The sequence below is a fragment of the Tympanuchus pallidicinctus genome, unplaced genomic scaffold (genome assembly GCF_026119805.1).
Source record: "Tympanuchus pallidicinctus isolate F22 unplaced genomic scaffold, pur_lepc_1.0 scaffold5, whole genome shotgun sequence".
Taxonomy (NCBI): Eukaryota; Metazoa; Chordata; class Aves; order Galliformes; family Phasianidae; genus Tympanuchus; species Tympanuchus pallidicinctus.
Genome location: NW_026294769.1, coordinates 5,739,737 through 5,762,209, shown reverse-complemented (window position 1 = coordinate 5,762,209; position 22,473 = coordinate 5,739,737). Strand labels below are relative to the sequence as shown.

At 37.6% G+C, this 22,473-nt stretch overlaps 1 protein-coding gene across 4 annotated transcripts in view; it reads left to right on the top strand.

The window, feature by feature from the left end:
* The window catches only part of TRIO (trio Rho guanine nucleotide exchange factor), a 223,615-nt gene that overhangs the window by 179,259 nt on the left and 21,883 nt on the right, over positions 1-22,473 (top strand). For all 4 annotated transcript variants that reach the window (XM_052704062.1, XM_052704064.1, XM_052704065.1 and 1 more), the window contains 5 exons: positions 12,917-13,209; positions 14,317-14,487; positions 18,825-18,920; positions 20,934-21,082; positions 21,787-21,853. In XM_052704062.1, coding sequence (XP_052560022.1) covers positions 12,917-13,209; positions 14,317-14,487; positions 18,825-18,920; positions 20,934-21,082; positions 21,787-21,853 — 776 coding nt within the window. The remainder of the gene's footprint in view (positions 1-12,916; positions 13,210-14,316; positions 14,488-18,824; positions 18,921-20,933; positions 21,083-21,786; positions 21,854-22,473) is intronic.

Sequence of the window (22,473 nt, the reverse complement as noted above, 5' to 3'; positions counted from 1 at the left end):
ACAGAGCTTTTTTGAACCCTCAGGCTGCAGGACTTGCAGGAGGGTTATCTGAAGGTGCTGTTTCTTGATTAGTAAAAACTGAAGTACTTGTCAGATGCTGCCAACATATATACCTTGAGCTTGTACATGTGACCCAGTTGCTTTCTAGGGTTGATCTTGCAGAAAACACTGCACCGTTCTCACTAACCTCAACACCCACTGCTCACCTCTTAAAAGTAAGTAGGAGCTTATGCAGGAAGACTGATGCCCTTCCACAAGAACTCAGGTTTGTTGCCCTGAAATGACCTCATATTTTCATCTGAGCAACATTGTATTCTAATCTGAACCACTACACATTATTGTCCTCTATGGCTTAGATGTATCTCTTTGGTCAAATTTGCCATACTTTGATTCATGTAACTGTCAAGTGGGTTACTTGCTTTGTGAAATGAGCTAAGACTGAGCAGCATTGTGGATCAGATGTGTGTATGGAGTTAGCCCCAGGCAACCTTCTGCCTCTGAAGTCTGTTCTCTCTACTTAAATACGTATTTTTTGCTTTGATATCTTGTAACTATTCCATTAAAATATAGCAATTTAAAATGGGTTTGTTATCCCCATCTCATTTTCAAAGCAAATACTCAGCTTCTAGTTTTAAAGATGAGAAAGGGAAACATTTGCTATTCTGAAGGAGATGGTGTTAGTTTTGCCATGCAAACTTGGTATAAAACAAATTGTAGCTCCATTTCTTTAATATGAAAAATATGTTGTTTATATCTGAACATTTTTGGATTTTAGTATGACTATATTCCAACATATCAGTAATGAAGAATATTCAAAATATTAAGTAGTAGTGAAGAACTTTAAGATTTAACTACAAAAAGGTGATGGGAAAGCAGAGGAGTTAATATGAAGAAGGCATTCCAAATACAGAAAAGGACAGACCCCGGAAAGTATATTGATGCATTTTGAAAAGAAAGGTAGAAGTTAATTCCACACTAGGAAAATTGCAGCTGTCTCTTCACATCCTTGTCAAATCTGTTCTCCCTGAGAGCATCTATAAATTAACATTTGGTGCATGTAGTTTTGTATGGTAGTCAGAAGTTTGTATTGAGTGTGTAGACTTACTCTTAGCAGAGCAGAAATGCCTCGAGTCACATTTCAACTTAATTTATCTCTGTTTTAAACAAATTACTTCAGCGTGGCAGCAGTATAAGAACGAGCTATCACTTTGCATAATCAAAGCTTCCTCTAGGTGCTCATTGCTAGACAAGTAAGGAGCAATGTGTTCATAATGTCCCTTTGAATGTGGTTACAACCAGCTGTAACAATCCACTGAATTTGTCCATCAAGGCTCGATTCAACTCTGTCCTTTAGTGGAAGTGACAACGAGAGCAGAGCTTAGGTGGTATCCATATACTCCATCCTACTTTGAAAAGATTACATCAGTAATGTAACAGGCCTTTCCCTGTGAGGATTTGTTTTCTTCACAGAGGACAGGAAAGAATGTTTTTAGACCACATTTTTTTCTTCTTTCTATTGCTTTTAAGGATGAGATTGTGCGCCTTCAGTCCATTTTTTGAATAAATGGTTAAAAAAGTAGAATTTTTCCCTATTTGATGAGGTAGCTAGAAAAGACCTTCATGGAGGTCAACTGTTGAGGTGCATTGTATTAAATGCTGGGGACCTCATTAAAAGAAAATGTGTCTTTTCTGTGGAGCAAATAAAGAAAACTAATTTAATTTTTTTCTTGTTTCCTTCAAACACCTTATTTTTATCCTTAAAATAAGACTTACAGATGGGTCTATTACTTAAAAAGGTGATTTACTTTTAACAACAGTTATTGTTGTGTAGAAGTTACTATTGGCACTGATCTCCTCAGCCACCCATCCCCCCCAGGGCTTTGTGGTTAATTAAGGAGAAGAATAAAAATTCTGCTTGATTGCCTTTCAAATGATGTGGGTTTATTTCTTTTATTTTTCTCTCTTTTTGATTTCTACACCCAAACCAGTTTTGGATAGTTCTACCATGATTGTATTGCATCATTCTCCTCTGTGGCCAGTTAGGTAATACTGGATGGGTGGGAGCTGAGGAATGATTCTAGGAATTGAGATTTAGATGGCACGGAGTTCAAAACATCAGCTTTCTTCTGAGCCTTTATTGGAAATAATTGTGAAGGAATAAACACAGCAGAAAACTTGCATGGCAAAATGTAACTTTTTTTTTTTGTACACAGCGTGGGCTTGATCATGCCAAAGAAAACTCAGCAGTGCATATGTTATTCCTGAAGAGGCTGTAATCAAATTAATGAAAGTGGCAACGATGGATTCTGTTTTTAGTGTTCAGCGTACTGCATGGTTCCATACATTTTAATTACACTTTAAGATAAAATGTCACATCTTCTGTTAATTTATAGCTCACTTGCTTTAAAAAAAAAAAAAAAAAAAAAAAAAACCCTCCACATTTATACCAAGGAATTATCTTTGCATATTAAACTCATATAGCTTATTTTTAAATCAAGTTTAATGAAGTTGTGGAACATTATCTTCCCCTTACCTAATGTCTTAAGATGCTTCACCCTGAAAAGGTATCTGTGCAGCAATTTCCAGTATGATTTTAATAGTTATAATCTACTCAACCTTAACTGAGAGTCTGTTTAAAAGAAAAATACATTTCCACTGTGACAAACCTTTATTAAAATCATGTGTTCTCTCGCTGCTTTGCTCAGGTTACATTTCCATCTGTAGATAAAAAGTCTGAAAACAGTTCAGTTTCCAATCACTGTCGTCTAAGTCTGTTCTTGATAATGGCGTTATTGAGCAGGGACTGAGCCCAGAGGAAACTGTCTGTCAGCACCTACAGCCATCTAGTGCAGGGTGATAGCAGTAGTGTGACTGTAGGGGACTGAAATGGCTCATGAATATTTCAAGTATTAAAAAAAGTCAAGGTTTTACAAGACATAGCAGTGTTAGTAAAATTAGCTGATGTCCCTGTTCTAAACGAGTTGGATATGGGAGCATCTTTTATGTCTAGTAGTTCTGGGTGACACATTTTGTCACTGTCTCAGCTATTCCATTTTCCCTCCCAATTTGTTTAATTACCTTCTTAATTTGTTTTTGAAGGCTGCAGCAGCAAAGCATTTAGCAAGAAAATGACCACAGTTATTGTAATGGCCCCAAAGCTAAATGATACGAGTGTATTATTATTAAGCTTATGGCAGAGTTCCTAACTTGAGATTGATGTGTTTGCACAGCTGTTGCTAAAGCTGTGCCTCCAAACAATCACTGGTTGTTCTAATGAACTCTTCTGCTTTGAATCAAGAGGATGGAGGGGAAAAAAAGATGACTGCTGAAGTTGGTGCTGGATTATTATGTGTATTTAGATTAACGTGGAACTGCAGTAGGTGAAGAGCAGAGGAAAGCTTTTTTTTTTTTAATACAAGTTGTCTGATCACTTATTTTTTTTTAAACAAAGTTTAATTTTAAAAGAAGTTTTTTCTTCTGTATTGTTCTTCTAACTTAATACTATCACTGTGTGTTGCCTTTTTACTTAACACTGATGAGCTTTTTAATAGCCTTGAAAATACCATTAGCAATTATGATCGATATCTACACTTTGAAGTGTCTCTTTGCTGACACCATGTATTTTCTCAATTTTAATAGGGAATAAGAGATTTTATCACTTTTCTTAAGACATTTTGAAAGTAAGAGAATGAAATACACCTAGAAGCCATTCATTTGTAAATATCTGGCAGAGGTTATTCTTGCTCAATTTTGTTTCAATCTTCTAAGCAAAAGAAAAAAAATAAAAGTGTTGGCTCTGCAGCATTGTGTGCTGATTTTATATGTAGCTTTTTGTCTTCAGAATCGTGAAGCTTGTTTTTTATTCCTTATGCTAGGCTAGTGGAAGCTAATTTCCTCCCTACCTATACACACACACTCAGTTTCAAAATAACACCAACAGTTGTCCATCCCCTACTTCCTTGCTTGAACTTGCTTGCAATGACATTGTTTTGCTGATGTACAGCCTTTTTGCTGGAGTAGTGGAGGTTATTTTAAAATCTGCATAGGATAAATTCCTTCCATTTGGATGCTTTGTATTGCTGAGCTTTCCACAGGGAAGTGTGACGTGTTGATTTAAGTAACATCTGAGACTGGTTCTTCCTAAAGCAATTTCTGCAGGCTTGCTTCTCTCCCACTTTCCTCTACTTTTCAGTAGAGCTAAGGACTTCATAATGCATCTTTTTTTTTTCTTTCCTTTTAGTTGGCTGTTGGCTGTTATTTATATTGCTATGACCTTTTTCTATCTATTCATATCTTCTTTTTGTACACAGCATATCAGATAAATTTCTTTGCTACTTCCTAGCTGTATGTCTTGGACTGGCAACTGTCTCTATCCATTTCAGGGGATAACATTACTTTACAGCAAAAATCAAAGCAGCAGATTGTAGTGCAACTCAGTAACAAACGAGTGAAAGGAGTTGCACAGTTGCCCTGATTAAAAATGGAAACTGTTCACCACAGATCTTGTGTAAACAGTGGCTTCCATTTGCAGTGACATAAAACTCTCCACTAAGAGCAGAGCCGCATCTCTGCCACTAACGTCAGACTGCATGGCCCTTCACAAGTAGGTTGCACGCAGCATGCAGGAGATGAATGAGTTGTCAACAGCTGGGAAAACTTTCTGCCTAGTGTCTTAGGCACCAGCACTGCCTACAAGGCCCAGGACCAGAGCTTCTTACATCATTCTTTTCCTTTCATTGGCTCAGAGCTCACTTCTCCCCACCAGCTAGCTGTTTGGTTTTGTCAAAGGCTGGGAGCAGTGGGAAGGAAGCCAGTGCTGCCTGTTCCCAATGCTTCAGGAGCTGTGCAGTACCCTCTGCCAGCCTTTTGTGCTGATGTCTGAAATTAATAGGTAGTGGCAGGAGTGGGGGGCAGGCTGGAGGAGAGGGTTGTGTTGGAGTGGGGGTTGCTGGAGGAGAGGCTGAGTTGTAGGCTGTGGCCCTGGGCCTGCACCAGAGCATCCCCTGGCAGTCACTGCTCCTGCAAGATCTGTTCTGTTGGAGGAGAGAGTGGGCAGGCTGTGCCTTCCTCTCGTCTTCCAATTTAATCATCCTGAAGTAAGCTGGAGATTGTTGGTCCTGAGACCTTTCACAGCTATACAGTGAAAGAAGGGTGACACCTTAGTATTTTTGATTACAGGTTTTATGTCAGCCCGTCAGGGAGTTAAGTGTATGTGTGTAACTATTAAATGTACCAATGAATATCTTGTCCATTCTGGATCTGCAGGGGAAGTGTGTTAAGGACTCCTTCATGGTAATGTGGAATTATGTCATCTTCAGGAAATACAAAAGAGGTACAAGAACCAGACAACCAACTGATGGCCCAAAGAAACTCACTGAAGACTGTGCTTGAAAAAAAAGCCAGAACTTAGGAAATTAGAGTATGGGCTTCTGTTCATCAGCTCATATGTAAAAATGTGCAAGCCCTGTGCAATTTTAATTAGTAGAAACACACCCCAATCTAGGGGAGGTATAATTATACTGAAATGGGCACTTTGACTTGTAGAGACAGACTAGAAATTGACTTGCTTTTTGCACATGATGGACATTTTTGGACTGGCATAGGATTGAGAAGTAAACTGACAAACACAGACATAAATCTGTCACTGACGTGTCCTACCAGGCACATGGATGTAGCTGTCTTTAAATGTGAGCAGTCAGCTGTCCAAAAGAATATAGTTGAGGTCAAAGCATTGTATGTAGGTTATATTTTAATAGGGAAGCTTTGATTAATTTGTTAAATGCTTATGGTTTTCACAAACTGTGAACCTAAAGTTCAGGACTGTAAATAATTTTTAATGCTTACTTCTTGTGACACACACAAAAAAAAAAAATAAATAAATAAAAAAAAATCTTTCCTAAAGTAAGAGAGAATAACAGCTTATTGCAAATACCTCACAAAGTCTTCTCTCCCGTTCTGTAGCGCTGCCTTGCAGGAATATACAAGATATAGGTTCAGAGGTTTTTTTTGTTTGTTTGTTTTTTAATCCCTGAGGTCTGAATTCCAGGGAGCACAAACAGAACTACTGCTGTTCACTCAAGAAAGTTTTTTTTCTGGCATAATATCGTACCTTCTTCCTGTTTTAAAAAAAAAGTGTGGATGCAAAACAATCAGCAGTTGTGAGAGGAAGATTTTTTACAGTATGCATTTTGTTGGTGTTTAGCTCACAGCCAGCAGTGATGCATTTTCAGTTCTCTCTATTTGCAATCTCTAATGAATGTGAGATTGTCAAAAAGTTTTAATATTAAAAATTTAAAACCTTGATTTTTCTGAACAGAGTAGAAAAGTAGGAGAGGATATTTGGGGGGAAAGAAAAAAAAATATGAGATGACAGAACAGTAACAACATAAAATCATATGAAACCCTTCAGGCATCTGCCACTGATTTTCTAGCTCAAATGCACAGTATATTCCTTTTGCACTTACCCAGAGATTTTCTTCATTTTTTTCCTCAAGTGATACTGCAAATGTGTTTGTTGGATGGCTTCTCTCTATTTCAGGAAGGCCTTTGAAGTTATTAAGATGCAACAAAGACTGTCTCCAGGGAGGGTTTTTTGTGTTTGTTTTTAATTGCAGACCTGTTTTGTGGACAGCTATGGATCTTACTTAAAAAGCTGACTAATATCTGGCTTACGATTACAATCAATCTGATATTTAGCACAGTCAGCCTTTGATAACTTGGAAGATTTAATTACGGAGTGCATTTGAATTCAAACGGTCAGTGCAGGTATCTGGGAAGATATACCAAGGTATTGAGCTATCTTCATTTAGCCACACATGGTAAAAATTTTACAAAATAAGATATGATAAGGTAAGATACAAAATAAGATATGCACTATACTGAAATGTGAAATAATGGCAGAAAGGATTTGTTGACCAGAGGTGAATATGTTTATTCTATTCCAAATACAAATGACATTGAAGGATTTTCTTTTATGTTTTTGAATACTAGTTTTCTGCTTTTTATTCATAATTTTTTAAATAAACTAGTTTTGTTTTTAAAAAGCATTGAAAATTCTCTGTATTGTAAGTGAAGCTCATGCTTCCAAAAGAGCATGAGGGAAATTCCATGCCTAACAAAGCTAAAGCTGTACTTTCTTTAAATGGCAGCTGCTTTTATGGTGACTTGTTAAAGCTGAAATGTATCTAATGTCTTTTTATGTATATGGCAGTGTTTGTTTAAAAAAGATAATAAATTGCTGTATGGGTAGTCTGAAGAAGAGGATGTGCATTAGGAGAGAATGAAAATTCCTGACAAGTTCAGGAATGGTCTTACACATGGCAAGTTGACTGCCTCTTATTTCAGAAGTGGTTCTCAGGTAGAAACTGTGTATGTGTGTATGAGTAAATTCTTTTTTTTCTTTCCTAAGCTCTCCTCATCTCATCTAATAACAAAAAGTAATTGTTTACTTGGCTGTTATTTTGTCAGCAGAATTAAAAATTGACTTGACTGAGATTGGAACATTATTGCTTGTAGGCAGATATGGACTTGGGATATCACTGAACCATAGCCACTTCCAGTTGATATCTCAGACTGTCCTTTTGAACTGATGATGACTGATGATACTTTCCCAAGTATTTGTAATGTACCTGCATCAGGACTTACTGAAGAACTGGCTAGTTGCCCTATGTGATTGCCTTCCTTTGTTGGCTCTGTGATCCATATGGCCGTGGGAACAGGCAGGGCTGCAGTGGCAATGTGACAGTCCACTCAGGACCACCAAGGTTGCTTTGCTCCTTTTTTTTTATTCTTTTCTTTTCTTCTTGATGCATCCCAATAGTTCAGAGAAGGCAAATTGTTTGTACTTAAAGTATTGCAGCATTTTGATCTTAGCACAGAGCAGAGTAGGTTTGATTCCCTAGGTAAGGAAGTCAGGGTTTTGTAGCCCTGTTACTCTCTTTGCAAAAACTAAAACTCTAAAAATGGCAATATGGAAATAGTTAATGTGCAGCAGAGTCTTTCAAGTCATCAGCTAGCTCAATATGGCTGATTTATTTTTTAGAAAAAAAACCTACTTCATTAATTGCAGATGTGCATGTTTCTTGTGTTAAGAAAGCTGGGACTCGAACGAGAATTCCCATTTCCCTTAAAGTTTCAAAAATTTGTCTGTTCGTTGGAGGTAACTTTCTCTTCTGATTTGAAGGAGGTAAGAACTCACGCTGCCTGCCCTTTTTCTTTTACTTACAAATAAATTTATGGACTCTGAGTGAACTCTCTGACCTTACCAACAGAGCAACATATGTGATTTCACTGTGAGAGAAATAGAAGTTAAATGCCTTCTTTTCATAGTTTGGCTATGCATTATAAAACAAAGCCCAACTCTTAGGCGTTTTTAAGGTTGTTGTGTTTTGTTTTGTTTTTTAATAATTGTGAAGCTGTTTTTACTTGAGCAAATGGCCTTATTAAGTTTGATAGTTTATTGTTGGATTGGTAATGCTGTGTGTGATTATTTTCTGTGTATTGGATTTTTTTTTCTTCCCCAAGATGGCCATCTGTTGCATTTATCTTTTTCTAGAAGGGAATATGACACTAACTAGAAAGTTTCGTGTACTTGAAACACAGTTGGGGTTAGCATACCCCAAATTTATTCCATCTGTTTTGTTTTTAAAAGTCCATGTTGTTCTTGGTTTAGTTTTGAATACTCCTTTTTCCTCTTAGCATGTTTTAGTGATAAAATATTCTTGAGCAACCCTAGAAAAACAATTCGTTATGTAGTCATAAAGGAACCAAAGCCAATTCTAGTGTAAACATTCCCAAGCATAGTTATCAATCAAAGAGGGTATCCCAGATTATATAGATAGATAGTGGTTGACCAGGGAGAAATAAGACACTCGAGCAGCTTTTCTCATAGTGGAGGCTGAAGTCTTTCTTTCAGTGATCTTGCAAACCTCCCATATGGATACTGAGATTTCCTGACATTTGGATCTAAGAATGTGTCTACCTAAATGTATGAACTTGAACAAGCATTTGTTGGTGTTGTTTTTATTTGGTTGTTGTTGTTGTTTAATTAATGACTGTGTCCTAGTATTGTAGCCTTTGGCTAGAAATACCATTCAACTGAGGAAACACATAGGGGTAAGATTTGCAGAGTCTGGACTCCTGTGAGGTGGGCTGGGATGGGAAAATGGATGTTAAGAGGTCTCCCAGGAAAAATTTTGCAATGTTTTATTTTTTACTGAGTATTAACATTGATCTGTGGGACTGCAGGGATGTTTTCTGCAGGTTTAAGGTGTGGGGGGGGATTAGATCTGGTCTCTGAAGAGACTAATGAGTTGACATTCCATTTGGGTTAACACAGGTGATGCTAAGTTTCTTTTTTTTTTCCCAACACTTTTTAGATATAACTTGAAATTTAAGCTGATGCTTTTATGGCAAGGCAGTATTTTTATTCTTACTAAGCCTTTTCTTTTTCCTTAGTGCTTTCATGCTTTAAAAAGGGGAACAATGCTATCATTTTGGTGTACTACTTATATTTTGACCACTTTTATGATTCCCTGAAGCCCTAATAATGCTTTAGTAAATACTTCATATAAAACCTTGCAGAAGAGAAGATGAGAAGCAGTTACATGCTGCATGCCAAATGAAAACTAATGCTGTGTGGGAGGATATGGCCAAAGTATGTGCTGTGAAACATGTCTGGCTAGCATTGTTTTGTCTCTTAGATCTTCTCCACTTGAGTGGAGTGTATGCATTTCTTCCTGCTCTCTTCCCTCCTCCTGCCCACAATCTGTTGGCTGACTTAAGAGCAGGAGTGGCACAGCAAAACTGCAATCAGATAAAAATACTACTTTCCCACAGTTTTAGGGGCGCTGCATCAAACAGTTTGGTTTTACAAGAAGTGGAATAGTTGGTAAGTGTTGACCGTCAAAAGGATGTGCAAAAATCTGGGAAGGGAACACAGCTTTTTAGAAGCTTTTATTAACTGCAGGCCTGTTAGATGCTTAGAGATAGGCATGTTTATGGAAAACATAAATCTTCCACCGTCAGTTACTACACCGGCACGCTGCCTTTTTCTTAGCAGGGAGTAATTGTAAAGGAAGGAAATGCAAACTGATACAAAAACACAAAACAGTTGGTGCATGATGAACTTCGATGTTAAAGCCTAATTGACATTTTCTTTTGTTAAATACATAAACGAATGTGCTCTATTTGAGGATAGAACTTGTGTGGACAATTTGAAGGACTTGAAAAATCTCTACAAGTAGAAGAAAAAAATTGGTTTCGTTGTTACAACATTTTCAAGAGTTTTAAAAGCAAAGCATTTAGTTTATGCTTTCAGAAACTTGTTTACAAGAACACTGCTGTTCTCTGCTCTCCTGTGTTCCATTAGCAGAGTGGCAGAAGGGAAGTGAAGTACCCATCAGTTGGAATTTACTATGATTTCTGAAATGAGGAATCTGATGAAAGTTAAAAGATACATGATACTGTGATGGTAAAGTTACATTTGGTGAAAGAGCAGTCAAACTAACTTCTTACAGAGGTTTACTAGGGGATTGTTTGGATTCCTGTGGAGAGCTTGCAGATGGTTGGGAGTTTTGTTTGGAATTTTTTTAATAAGCAGACCACTTTATTTAAAAAAGGAAAAATCTGTCATGCTGTGGATGCTGATGGCCAGTAGGCCTGCTTTTCCAACATATGTGCAGAGGACCCTTAAGCAGTATCTCACAGGCCTTCAGGGATCTTCAGACTGCAAATCAAAAACTGTTATTGGTAATTAATTTTTTCCTTATGTTTCCTGCTTAAAAAAAAAAAAAAAAAGCATGTGGTAATTCTGTAGCACTGATATCTCAAGATTTAGAGACAAAGCTGGCTAGCAGAACTCTGCATCTGCTTTTTGGTAGTATGCATTACTTGAGACCTTGAAACCACACTGATGGCATCATAGGAAGTCTGCGTACCCTTGTGCAGCACATTTACAGCTGCAGCTAGGAGGTAATTCTGCAGGCACACACTGATGCCTGAGTTGAAAGTTAGTTGCTAGTTTGATGGACTGAAATTATGCTTTATTTTCTACTTTATGGGAAAACAAAAGTGGTGTCTACTATCAGTTATTGTTCTGGATGTGTTTATACAGAATAGCCTAGTGCAGATCTTGGCATCACAGCTGATGTATTTTAACAGTCACATGCCAACTAATGGAAGCAGATTTGGTCTTATTGGAACAAAGAAAATGTTTTAATCTGCCTGATAAAAATTTTGGATTCCAGGGAAAGGATGGTAATGTTTCTCTCTTTTATTTTTTCCCTGGCATTCTACAGTTTTTAAGATAATCTTTGAAACACCATGAACAATAACGGAAAAAGACATATTTACATTCTGTGTCTCATTCAGCATGTTACTTGTGGCTTTTTAATCTAGAATTTGCCCTTAATATTCTGTGGAAACAGAGCAGGCTCACATACTAGTGTGTAGATGCAAGGCATTTGTGTTTCCAGTCAAGTGTGTTGCTGCAACAGTGACCATATTATCCTACAAAATTCAAACTACTTGTGGTAAGACTGACAGTATGCTTCTTAAGGAAAAGCTGCCAGAAGAGGTGACCTGAACATCTGTGTCAAACTTCAAGAAGGAATGCAAACACTGCATTGAATTCCTAGCAGTAGAAACATTCAACAAAACATTATTTATGTCATCCTTATATAAACTATCCATCTACAAAAGTGCACACAGAGTAAAAAAAAGAAAACACCATACTTGACAGTCTAGCTGAGTCTTGTTAATATGTTGATGGTAGATAGTAGTCATAGGACTGACATTTCAAGATTATGACTTTGAAAAAGAAAGTATGTTTTTAGGAAAAAGAGAACTGTTGGGAGAAGAAACAATATGCTTATGGGAAGAATAAATGTAGTCTCACAAAAGCTAACACGGTGGATGCTTACCATAAATATACTCTATGGTTCAAGTGACAGGAGCCTTAGTGGGAAAGTAATACTGACCTCATATGCATATAGCTGTGGTTTAAGAAAAGTATATCCTTCGACTACAGAACTTAAGCATTGTCATGCTAAGAAAAACTGCTGATCCTTAGATTTGAGCAAACGGGCTTTTCAGCAAGGCTATTCTCTTCCTTTTTTTTTTTTTTTTTTTTTTTTAAGACTCCAAGACTATTTAAATAAAATACACATAAGATATTTAAGATATAACATAACATAGATATATAATATAACATAGTTACTTAAATGTTCTCTTGATTTTTTGACTCTTCTTCCCACATTTTCCAAGGTAGGAGGGCAGGAAATGCATAAACAAATAGGGTAACTAGAGCATTTGTAATAAAGTTTGGGATTTTCAAAATTTTGCTCATTTTCTTGAGGTAATTTTGCTTTTCATGTCCATGCTCAAAGCAGCGTGCTACTGTCAGATGTGCATCAGCATTGCTATAAGAATTGAGCCAGTCACAACTACTTACTGAAAGCGAGTGGTCTTGTATAGCATGAAAACAGATAGCTGTGGTGCCTTTAAAGGCCAAGTCTTAAAGTAATTTGTTCAACTCTTTCATGCATCCAATCTAAGTATTTCAGGTAGTCCTCAGTTTCTGTAAAACTTCCCCAAAAGAATGTCTTATATCGAGCATAGTAAGTTGCAGGTAAGCTTTGGGAGGTTGATGCAAGTTTCCAGTAGGGCTTATGCTTGTTGTGGAGTTTCAAGTGATGTTAGCAGCTGTCAGGAATAATCTACTAGTTTTCATACACATGATTTTATGGTTAATGCTGTGTTACCATCAGTCTTTGACTGGCAGAAGATAGTAACACCATTTTCTTTTTTCCCAAGTCAAACAGGTGGAGAGTTTAAACAAATGGCTATTACTACTGTTCGCCTTGTTTCTCACTTACCAGTATCTCACTTTTAACATGCTCTCCTCACTCTTTTTCAGACTCCCTTTCAGTCTCCAGCAATGATGCCAGTCCTCCTGCTTCAGTAACATCACTTCAACCCCATATGATTGGGGCACAGAGCTCCCCAGGTCCCAAGCGTCCTGGCAACACTTTGAGAAAATGGCTTACCAGTCCTGTGAGGCGTCTCAGCAGTGGGAAAGCAGATGGGCACGTCAAAAAACTGGCCCACAAGCACAAGAAGAGTAGAGAGGTTCGCAAAAGCGCTGATGCAGGTTCTCAGAAGGACTCTGATGACAGTGCAGCAACCCCACAAGATGAGACTATTGAAGAGGTACGTGCTCCATGCAGCTGGCTGCAACGTGGTTCTGTGTCTCTGCTAGATCTACGTAGTGAGACCTGCCTAAAGCTATACATGTGCCTTAGAGCAGAAGGTGGCCCCTCAAATCAAAGTGTAGTTACCATCACCCAAATAATAAACATGGCATTTTTCACTGAAGGAAATAGTGAACTGCTGCATATACTGCCTGATTAATTATTTTTCTTGTTTCTGATGTGTTTGGCTTCAGACTTGGAACACTGTGAGTTACACAGTGAGGGAAAAAAAAAAGAACAAAAAACTAGAGACCTGGCAGCATGGTGAAGTGATAATTGTAGCTTGGGAAAGAATATTGGCATCTGTCCTTGAAGGTCACGCTGTAGAAAGAAGCTGTCTGACGCACCTGTATCATTATTTTGAGAGTGTCTATTATTCTGCAGTTCTGTGAATGAGAGAAAACCTACAGCCAGGTTTCCTTCTTAAAGTGAGGAAAGGGCAATTATCATCTACACTTGTTCCTTTAAACATGGTTAAATTATCCTGTGAACTCAGCTGCACTAAACTTCTGCTAATTCATAGTTTCTTATGTAGTTTGAGGGACCGTCTTTCATCACAACTGTAAGCATCATACAAGCATTCTGCTTTCACTACTGTAAGGTGGAGGTGGATAGGAGAAAAGACAATTGACAGAATACTTTATGTTATAAGGGATTCGTATAGCCTTCAGACATCTTGATATGAACTTCCTATCCTTGAATTAGTAAGTTAGAAGAATGGGACTCATACTTTGCAGAACTGAACTTGTGAAGCATTACTTTGCCAGCACCTTCCTGTAGTAAATTTCAAGCTACCTGTCTGCTTCTCAGTATCTTAATTCGTCTGCTTTGTCCAGTTTCCAGCCCATGAAAACATAATCCACAGCATCTAATTTTTATTTTTTTTTCCCCGCATGTGTAGGATCATCTTTTTTTTTTTTTTTTTTTTGTTAACTGTATGCATAGTGTCATACTGACTTGTTGGGAGACGGGAATCTACAGAACAGTCTTAAGACTAACTTGTGTTTAACAAGCTTCATGCTGCTGAGGAGGTAACGGAGCTTGAATGTCTTAATTTTATTTACAGAGGGGTCGTAATGAGGGGCTGAGCAGTGGCACTCTCTCAAAGTCATCCTCTTCAGGCATGCAGAGCTGTGGAGAGGAAGAAGGTGAAGAGGGAGCGGATGCTGTACCACTTCCTCCTCCCATGGCAATTCAGCAACACAGTCTTCTCCAGCCTGATTCACAGGATGACAAGGTAGGAAGAGGAAGCAGGGAAGGCTTTGCATGTTGAAACAACCTCTGTCTGCCCACATCTTTCTTCTGTTTCCTGAAGTCTTGTAATGTATACTGTATGCCTTTATGATAGACAGAAATAATCACTATGCCATCATTAAAAGGGATTTACTGGGGAAAGTGTTTAAATAAAATATATTTGTTTTAAACACGAAAGAACAGAAATTTTTCTTCTAGACCTTTGTATCCAGAAATGGGAAACGTGGTGGTTTTGCAGGCCTACTTACATCTATTGAACAAATGCCATGTTTGTGTTTAGAAAATAATTGCTTTATAATCATACCTTTTGGGTACTAAATTTTAAATATTATGTGCATATAGAGTTTATCTGGAGAAATTAATAGTTGTATATTAGAAACCATTTTAGATTATAGATTCTTTACCAAGCCCTATTACTTTGAATAGCCTCATATCTGGGGAAAAAAGGAAAGTCAACATACATACCTTAGCAGAAAGAGCTGTTCATGTTGACTTTAATGTTTTCTTAATAGCTGTATAGTTTTTTAAATTATTTTTATTCTTTTTAATAGAATTTTGCACCCTACAGGTGTGCAAAAAAGTTAATAACCAAGTTAGGGTAATAGTACAGCTCAGGGTTATTTTGCTTTTGTTTGTTGAAAAAAATGAAAACATATGCCAGAAAGGATGATTAATAATTTTGTGTCAACAGTTGAAATTTCTGGATATCGGTAGTAATTGCATGAAGGAAATCTTATGTGCATATAATCTCCTTTTCTTAAATGTTATGATGTTCATACATTGGGAGATTTATTTCAATTTTTAAAACTGATCAAATCTTTAGAGGGCAGCTGTCAAACCAGGACATAGAGGGTTTTAGAATGCAAACTATCTGGACTTGTGCAGCAAATATTGACATTACAATCGTCTCACCGTTTTGATGCTTAAAATTTTTAGCTGTTTTATTCACTCTTAGTGAATACTGTGGGTGAATGATCACTGTTTTGACTGGTGCAGCTTTGGCTGATCTTGTTAATCTTTTATTTCCTTTTATCCCGCTGTCTTTCTATTGGGATCTCAATGATCCCTGAAGTTGTCATTTGTAGGATAAAACTGTCTGGCTTCTATGTTTTATTTGTATTTATTTTCCACCTTTTTTCTGAGTTTGAAAAGTGTAATAAATGAGCTGGGGTAGCAGAATGTTAATATTTTGACCTGAAACAAACAAGGCAAAAACAGACATTTTAAAATCTTGCTGATCTTCAGACCCAGGATAATATTTGAGGGCTAGAAAATAATCTCACTTAGCAGGTTTGTAAATAGCATAAAAATAACGTTGGTGAAAATACATTAAAGTTGCTGCTAATTAGCTGCCTTATTTGTATGTCCCTTCAGTGATACCAAAAAAAAAAAAGGAAAAAAAAAAAAAAGGAAAAAGCTTTATAAAATGTTGTTGAGATAAAAGTGGCTTTTACTTATTATTTGTTCTTTTTTACAGTGCAAGTACAGTTTTGTGAAGGGATATACTTGAAAGATAGTGTCCTTTCACTTTTGCATTTCTCTTGCAAAGTCAAGCAGCTTTGAGTAGCATTTAGTCACCAGTAAACTTATTTAAAGGTTACACACACCCACTGCTGTAAGGACATTGGGACGGTTTTTGAAGTAACTTAAACTGCACAGCAAGAGGCAAAGAAGTCCCACTGTGTGGTATTAGTCTTGGAGCTTGTGTGCCACCCTGAATTCCACACGCCAAGACATACCACCGATTTCCAGTACCTAAAGCAAATGCTTTTTAGTACACAGAAGTGAGAAGCCAGAGCGAAGTTTTATCCAGCAGAACTCAGAGGACTCTACTGACAGAGCTTCTGATTGTTAAAAGGCTTGCAACAAGTCCCCTGTTGTCTGCCTTCTGGGTAGAGTCTTTCACATTTCTGCCACATTAGGTGGTTTCCTTTGGATCCTAAGGAATGTCTCCTCCTTTTCATGACCTCAGAGGTTTGGCTTTGGTCTGCACCTCACTTCACGCATTTCTTCCTCTCTGTGGCTCCTGGTCGTTACTCATGCTGGAAACTCCCTGCTTTGCTGGGCTTCTCCCTACTCAGCCTATAGTGGCCTCCAGCAGTATCTCGCACTTGCATGTGCTCCTTTGCTCCCTCTACCTTTCTTTCTGCTCCCAGAGTACATCATCGAGAAGGTCAACTGGCAGACTGTCTGTGCAGCCCAGCAGCTCCTTCTTTTTCAGATAAATTAACTACATGAGATGGGAAACAACCAGTGCTGAAATCTAACTGACAGTCACATATGTCTGGAGCCCCCAATACAAGAAAGACAGGGAGCTGTTGGAGAGGGTCCACAAAGATGTTCAGAGGGCTGGAGCACCTCCCCTGTGAAGACAGGCTGAGGGAGCTGGGCTTGTTCAGCCTGGAGAAAAGAAGGTTGTGGGGTGACCTCATTGCAGCCTTCCAGTACCTAAAGGAAGCCTACAAACAGGAGGGAGTCAACTCTTCACAAGGGTTGATAATGGCAGGACAAGAGGAAATGGTTTTAAGTTGAAGGAGGGAAGGTTTAGGTTGGATATCAGGGGGAGATCTTTACTATCAGAGTAGTGAGGTGCTGGAACAGGCTGCCCAGAGAGATTGTGGATGCCCCATCCCTGGAGGTGTTCAAGGCCAGGTTCAATGGGGCCCTGGGTAGCCTGGCCTAGTATTAAATGTGGAGGCTGGTGGCCCTGCATGTGACAGGGGGGTTGGAGATTCATGATTCGTGATTCTTGAGGTTTTTCTTTCCAACCCAAGCTATTCTGTGATTCTGTGATATACTCCCAATAGAGCAACAGATAGAACAGACATTGACCAGAACCTGATGACAATGCTGACAGTATTTTGTGAGGCTGAGCTAAGCTCCATATCCAAAAGTTGCATACCAGCACAGCTTTGGAGAAAACCGATTGCTAGTTAGATGTCAAGAGTATACAGTTGCCTGAAAGACACACTAGCTCTGGGCTTGCCAAGTTTTTGGTATGCATGCAAATATTGTGTGCTAGGCAATGCTGATATGTCTAATATTACTAAATAATACAGTCATTTTCTCCCATAAGAGCTCGTCTGCACAGTATGTATTCTTTTTGATAGAATCATTGCACACTTCATGGATTTACATTTGATGGCAGTTTACAAGTTGTTTGCATTTAATTTTTGGATAAGCAGTATTAAGTTTCAAGATCAGTTATGCTAATATGAAACTAATTATTTTCGCTTTTTGTTTTCTCTTTTTTGTAAATTGATGCAGCATTATGTTGACTTGTGTTCTGTCTCTGCTTTGGCTCAGTTCCCATATCTTTCCATTTAAAGTTGTCTGTATTTCCTTTGCTTACCCATCCCCTATTTTCCTTTCCAAATAAGGCAAATACAAGGCAAACTACCTAAATTATGTATATTGCTTTTTATATTGACCTATGGAAGCCTTGTCACACCCTAGTTGATTTGAGAAGAACCTCCTGTGTGAAGCTGTTATATGTGCCAGTTCTTTGTCCAATTTGTTGGAAACATTTGCAGAACAGCTTACCCTGTATTACACGATGTTCACTGTTCTGCTCGTAATATGAAGTAAGGTTCATATTGCACTGTTTCCATTTTCCAGTTATTAAATGATAAATGTAATGTGCAAACAACTCTGTTTGCAAATTACTGAGACTGAATTTAATGGCCCTCCCCAAAATCCTTTACTGTGAACACCTTTTGCCTTCAGTTGTATCTATAAACTGGCATTTTATAGCTTGAGGCCAGAGATCTTCTGTACTCTACACATACGATTGGGGAAAATGGATGGCACAAGGAATGGTGAGCTCAATTTCCCCTCTGAATCTGAGCAATGTACTCCAGCTCCTTTAGAAAAGTAGATGCCCCTGAGTTACTGGTGTATTTTTTCTTAGTTTAACTGGTTTTTCAGCTTGTATTTCATGCCCTCTCGGTTCTTGTTTATTTTCTGCAATTGTAGATTTGTTTTACCAGCAGTAAAATATGTTAACAAACCATTTGTTGTTCATTAGGTCAGCTCAGGTGATTTTTATAGCTGTTTGTCAGGCATTATTATATTCAGCCAGATGAAGGATATTTCCTTCACTTCTATTGCATGTAGGACCAGAAATTTTTATTTCAGTAATTATAACAAAAGGCACAATGTTCTTTCAACGTTTAGCTTTGTGGGCTTTACTTAAAATTTCCACTTCCATTTGCCTAACTTGGGATGATTTTAGTGTTATGCTGACAATTACTGAGTACCTTTATTCTTGAGCAAATGCCAAGCTGACGCTAGATTTTCTTGCTTTATGTCATTGCACAGACCTCTTCTCGATTATTGGTGCGGCCTACCAGCTCTGAGACGCCCAGTGCTGCAGAACTAGTCAGCGCAATTGAAGAGCTCGTCAAAAGCAAAATGGTGAGACTGACTGGCAGACAGCAAGTCCTAACGTGCTATTTAGAGAAAGGCTCCATGTTCATCCTCAGCATACTTCAGTGTGTGAAATGTCATGTGTGTTTCAAAAGTCACTTTTGGGGCTGGAGTATGGGTCACTTTGTACACCCTCTTCTGTGGACTCACTTAGAAAATAGGTGAATGGCACTGCAGAGAGATGAAAAACAATAAATGTGAAGGAGAGGTGAACAAAGAAAATGCATATCCTACCAGCAAAAAAGAAAATGTCCGAGCAGAAAAACAAATGCTAAGACCCAGAATTACCCTAATTTGCCTCATAGAGCCGCATTAGAAGAATCTCTGAAACTAAATCTAGAACCTAGAAGTAAGTCTTGCTAAGTAAAACAGATACTGATCAAACAGCTTGTGCTATCTAGCTGTTCTTTAGGCAGTGTGATAATACCTATACAAATAATACCTATAAAGAGCAAGAGAGAATTGGTTTGAATGTTACTGGCTCCATTTGCTAACAAATTAAGTAGGCATAATTTTGTCAGATTTTTGAAGTTTATGTTTCCAAGTTTCTGTGTTACTGAAAATTCTCACTGGAAAAGAGTAGATTGTATAGCTAATTCCAGTCTCTGTATTCAAAACTCAACTGGACATGGTCCTAGAAAACATGTTCTAGCTGACCCTGTTTGAGCTGGGACATTGGACTAGATGGTCCTTTCCAATCTATTCTCTTAATAATTTTCAGTCTGGCTTTTGCAACATACAGAACAGCTCTTTGGACTTAGTAGAAGTGCCACTGTGAAGGCTCTGCAGAGAGACACAACTTGGCAAACTCATGTTACCAGAAGTTGATATTTCCCAGATTCTTCTTATATTTAAGCAGCTTTGAATTTCAGAATGAAAAATTGGCTTTTCCATTTCCTCATTCAGAAAGACTTAAACTTAACTTACATTATTGCATAAATAATTTCTGCATGCTTAAAGTGTTAACTTCAGTTTTTTCTTCTGTTGCACTGTGAGGGTGAATAAGAAGTCATCTGTGAGACAATTCAAAGCAGCCTTTTGTAAATGGAAAATTTAATAGTTCACATCTCTTCCATACAGCCTAGCAGTGGATGTAGATTAATGATCCTTGCATATAGTCCCTGCTGGAGATGTTCTCATTTCACACGTGTAGCCAAGGGTCAGTTTTTCCAACTTTTTGGGCTGTCACATTATTACTGAGTTTTTAATTTTTGTAGGAAGAAAAAAAAAAAAGATTATGGAACCTCATCCTGGTGAAATAAATCTGTCTTGCATTAAAGACTGTAACACATGCAAGGAAATGTGATATATAACAATAGCTTGATCCAAGATTATGGGTTTAGATTAAAGAAGTCCAGTAAATATTTCAAAGAAATTTGTTCATATTATTTCTCCTATGGCTTCTCCATCTTCTAAACAAACAATAAGACTGAGCAGTCTGTGTGTTGGAAACCATTTATCTGGCAGAAGAGAGAGATCGTTTCCTAGGATTTGAGCTGTCAAGCTCAAAAGCAAGTCAGTATGTTGGCCAGTTAATAAAATAAAATGTTTGACAAAAAAATGCCACTTCTGTTTTGATTAAAAATATAACTTCCAAAAAATTCTCTTTAAAGTTGTTCCATTTATTTTTGAAAATAGCTTACGTATGAGAGAACTAAACAGTGATAAATATAATTTAACCTCTGTCAATAAGTACACATGCGTGTAGTTTCTACTACAGAAGTACTTACATCCTCAGCTGGGTATTCTGACTTTCAGCCCGTTCTGCATTCTTCTCATGTGAAGGAGAGAGTGATATTTAAAATGTGTTGTGCTTCTATGAAGTTAGATTTTCTGTCCCGGAAAACAAAGTTTTTGATAGGTTTCCCCAAAGTTTGAGACCTCTTTTGCCAAGATACAGTAATTGGTATTCCATAGGTTCCCATACACAGATCTATGTAAATACATCTGGAGACTAAAAAGGAAATAAATGTCGTTGTCCTTTCTTGAATACATTTTTAGGCCTTGGAAGACCGTCCAAGTTCCTTGTTAGTAGATCAAGGTGACAGCAGCAGTCCATCCTTCAACCCTTCAGATAACTCTCTTCTCTCCTCATCATCACCTATAGATGAGATGGAAGAAAGGAAATCCAGCTCCTTAAAAAGACGACAGTAAGATCTCATTTTCACTCTGTTCTTAATAATGTTTTGAAGAGAGAAAAGGCCTGTTTAAAAAATGTCCATTTTGAACTGACAGCAGAAGCTGTTAATCTGGAAAGAAGAGGGCTTGTGTTAGGAATCAAGCATGCAATTACATTATGTAAAGAAAAAATTCTTTCCTCAAACACTAGTCACAGAATAAATTTCCTATAACTTAATTTCAGTCGCACTTTTGTTTGACTTTTGTAATATGTCAATCTCAGTTAAGCAAAAATATGCAAATCTTTAAATATTCAGAGGTCTTTTAGGCTTCAAAAAATGATAATTTCCCTTCTTCTATACCCCTGTGCCGTTCTTCAGGGATTCTTAATTCCTTTTGTAGTAGTTAAGTGTTACCATGGTAGAAGAAAAACATGCTTGTTATTATGCTTAAGAGTCCAGATCAGAGATATACTAGCATTTTATTTTAAACAGTAGTTAAATGTTTAATTTAAATGACACATGTAGGAAAACATCTAACTTGTGATAAACAGAAGCTAGCACGTTCCAGTTTCATAATCAAAGAAGCATTTTGCTTAGAAACTATGTGCATTAATCCTTCGTTTTCAGCTGTGTTTATCAGCTATGCAAATGTCTAAAAGGCTATGTATGTCATTAATCCTTTTTTAGAAGCATTTTTAATGAAATGTGTGTTGGCCATTTCCTTTCCCCTGTAGCTACGTCTTGCAGGAATTAGTGGAGACAGAGCGTGACTACGTACGAGATCTGGGCTACGTAGTTGAGGTATGTTGTTTTTCATTAGTGTTTTTTTTTTTTATGTGGTATCAACCAACTGTGCAACTCAATTTATTTATCTATTTAACATTGCTAAATTCAAAAAAGCATTGTAGGCTAAGCGGGTAGAGGAGCTATCCTGAATTTGGAAGGCTTGCTCCTTCCCTACTGCTAAGCTTCTCTTATACTTTGTATTTTCATCTTCTGTAAAAGAGATGAGACTTTAGGGGGATGCATAACGTTGAGTTACCAGTGAAACACATATAGAAAACCAGAGAAATTGCACGTAACAGTGAATTTCGGCCTATCTATGTTCAATGCTTAACAGAAGGAGGAGAAAGAAAGGCACTAAATTTTCTTCTTGCATGGCCAAAATTTGGTTTTAGCTCTAAATCTTCCACCAAAGAAACATCCATCTCTTCCACACTATGGGGGAAACTACAGGTATTAACCTCTGAGGCAAAAGGTGGCCTTTTGATAATATTCCTATGAAATATCATTCATGAATATAATTATCTTCAGTACAATATTTTGTAACCGTAGTTCAGGAGAAGTTATGTGTAAAACAGTTTTATGATTTCTTTGGCTTTCTGTCCTGAGCAAATTGTTATTCTGGTCAGCTTGAAAGG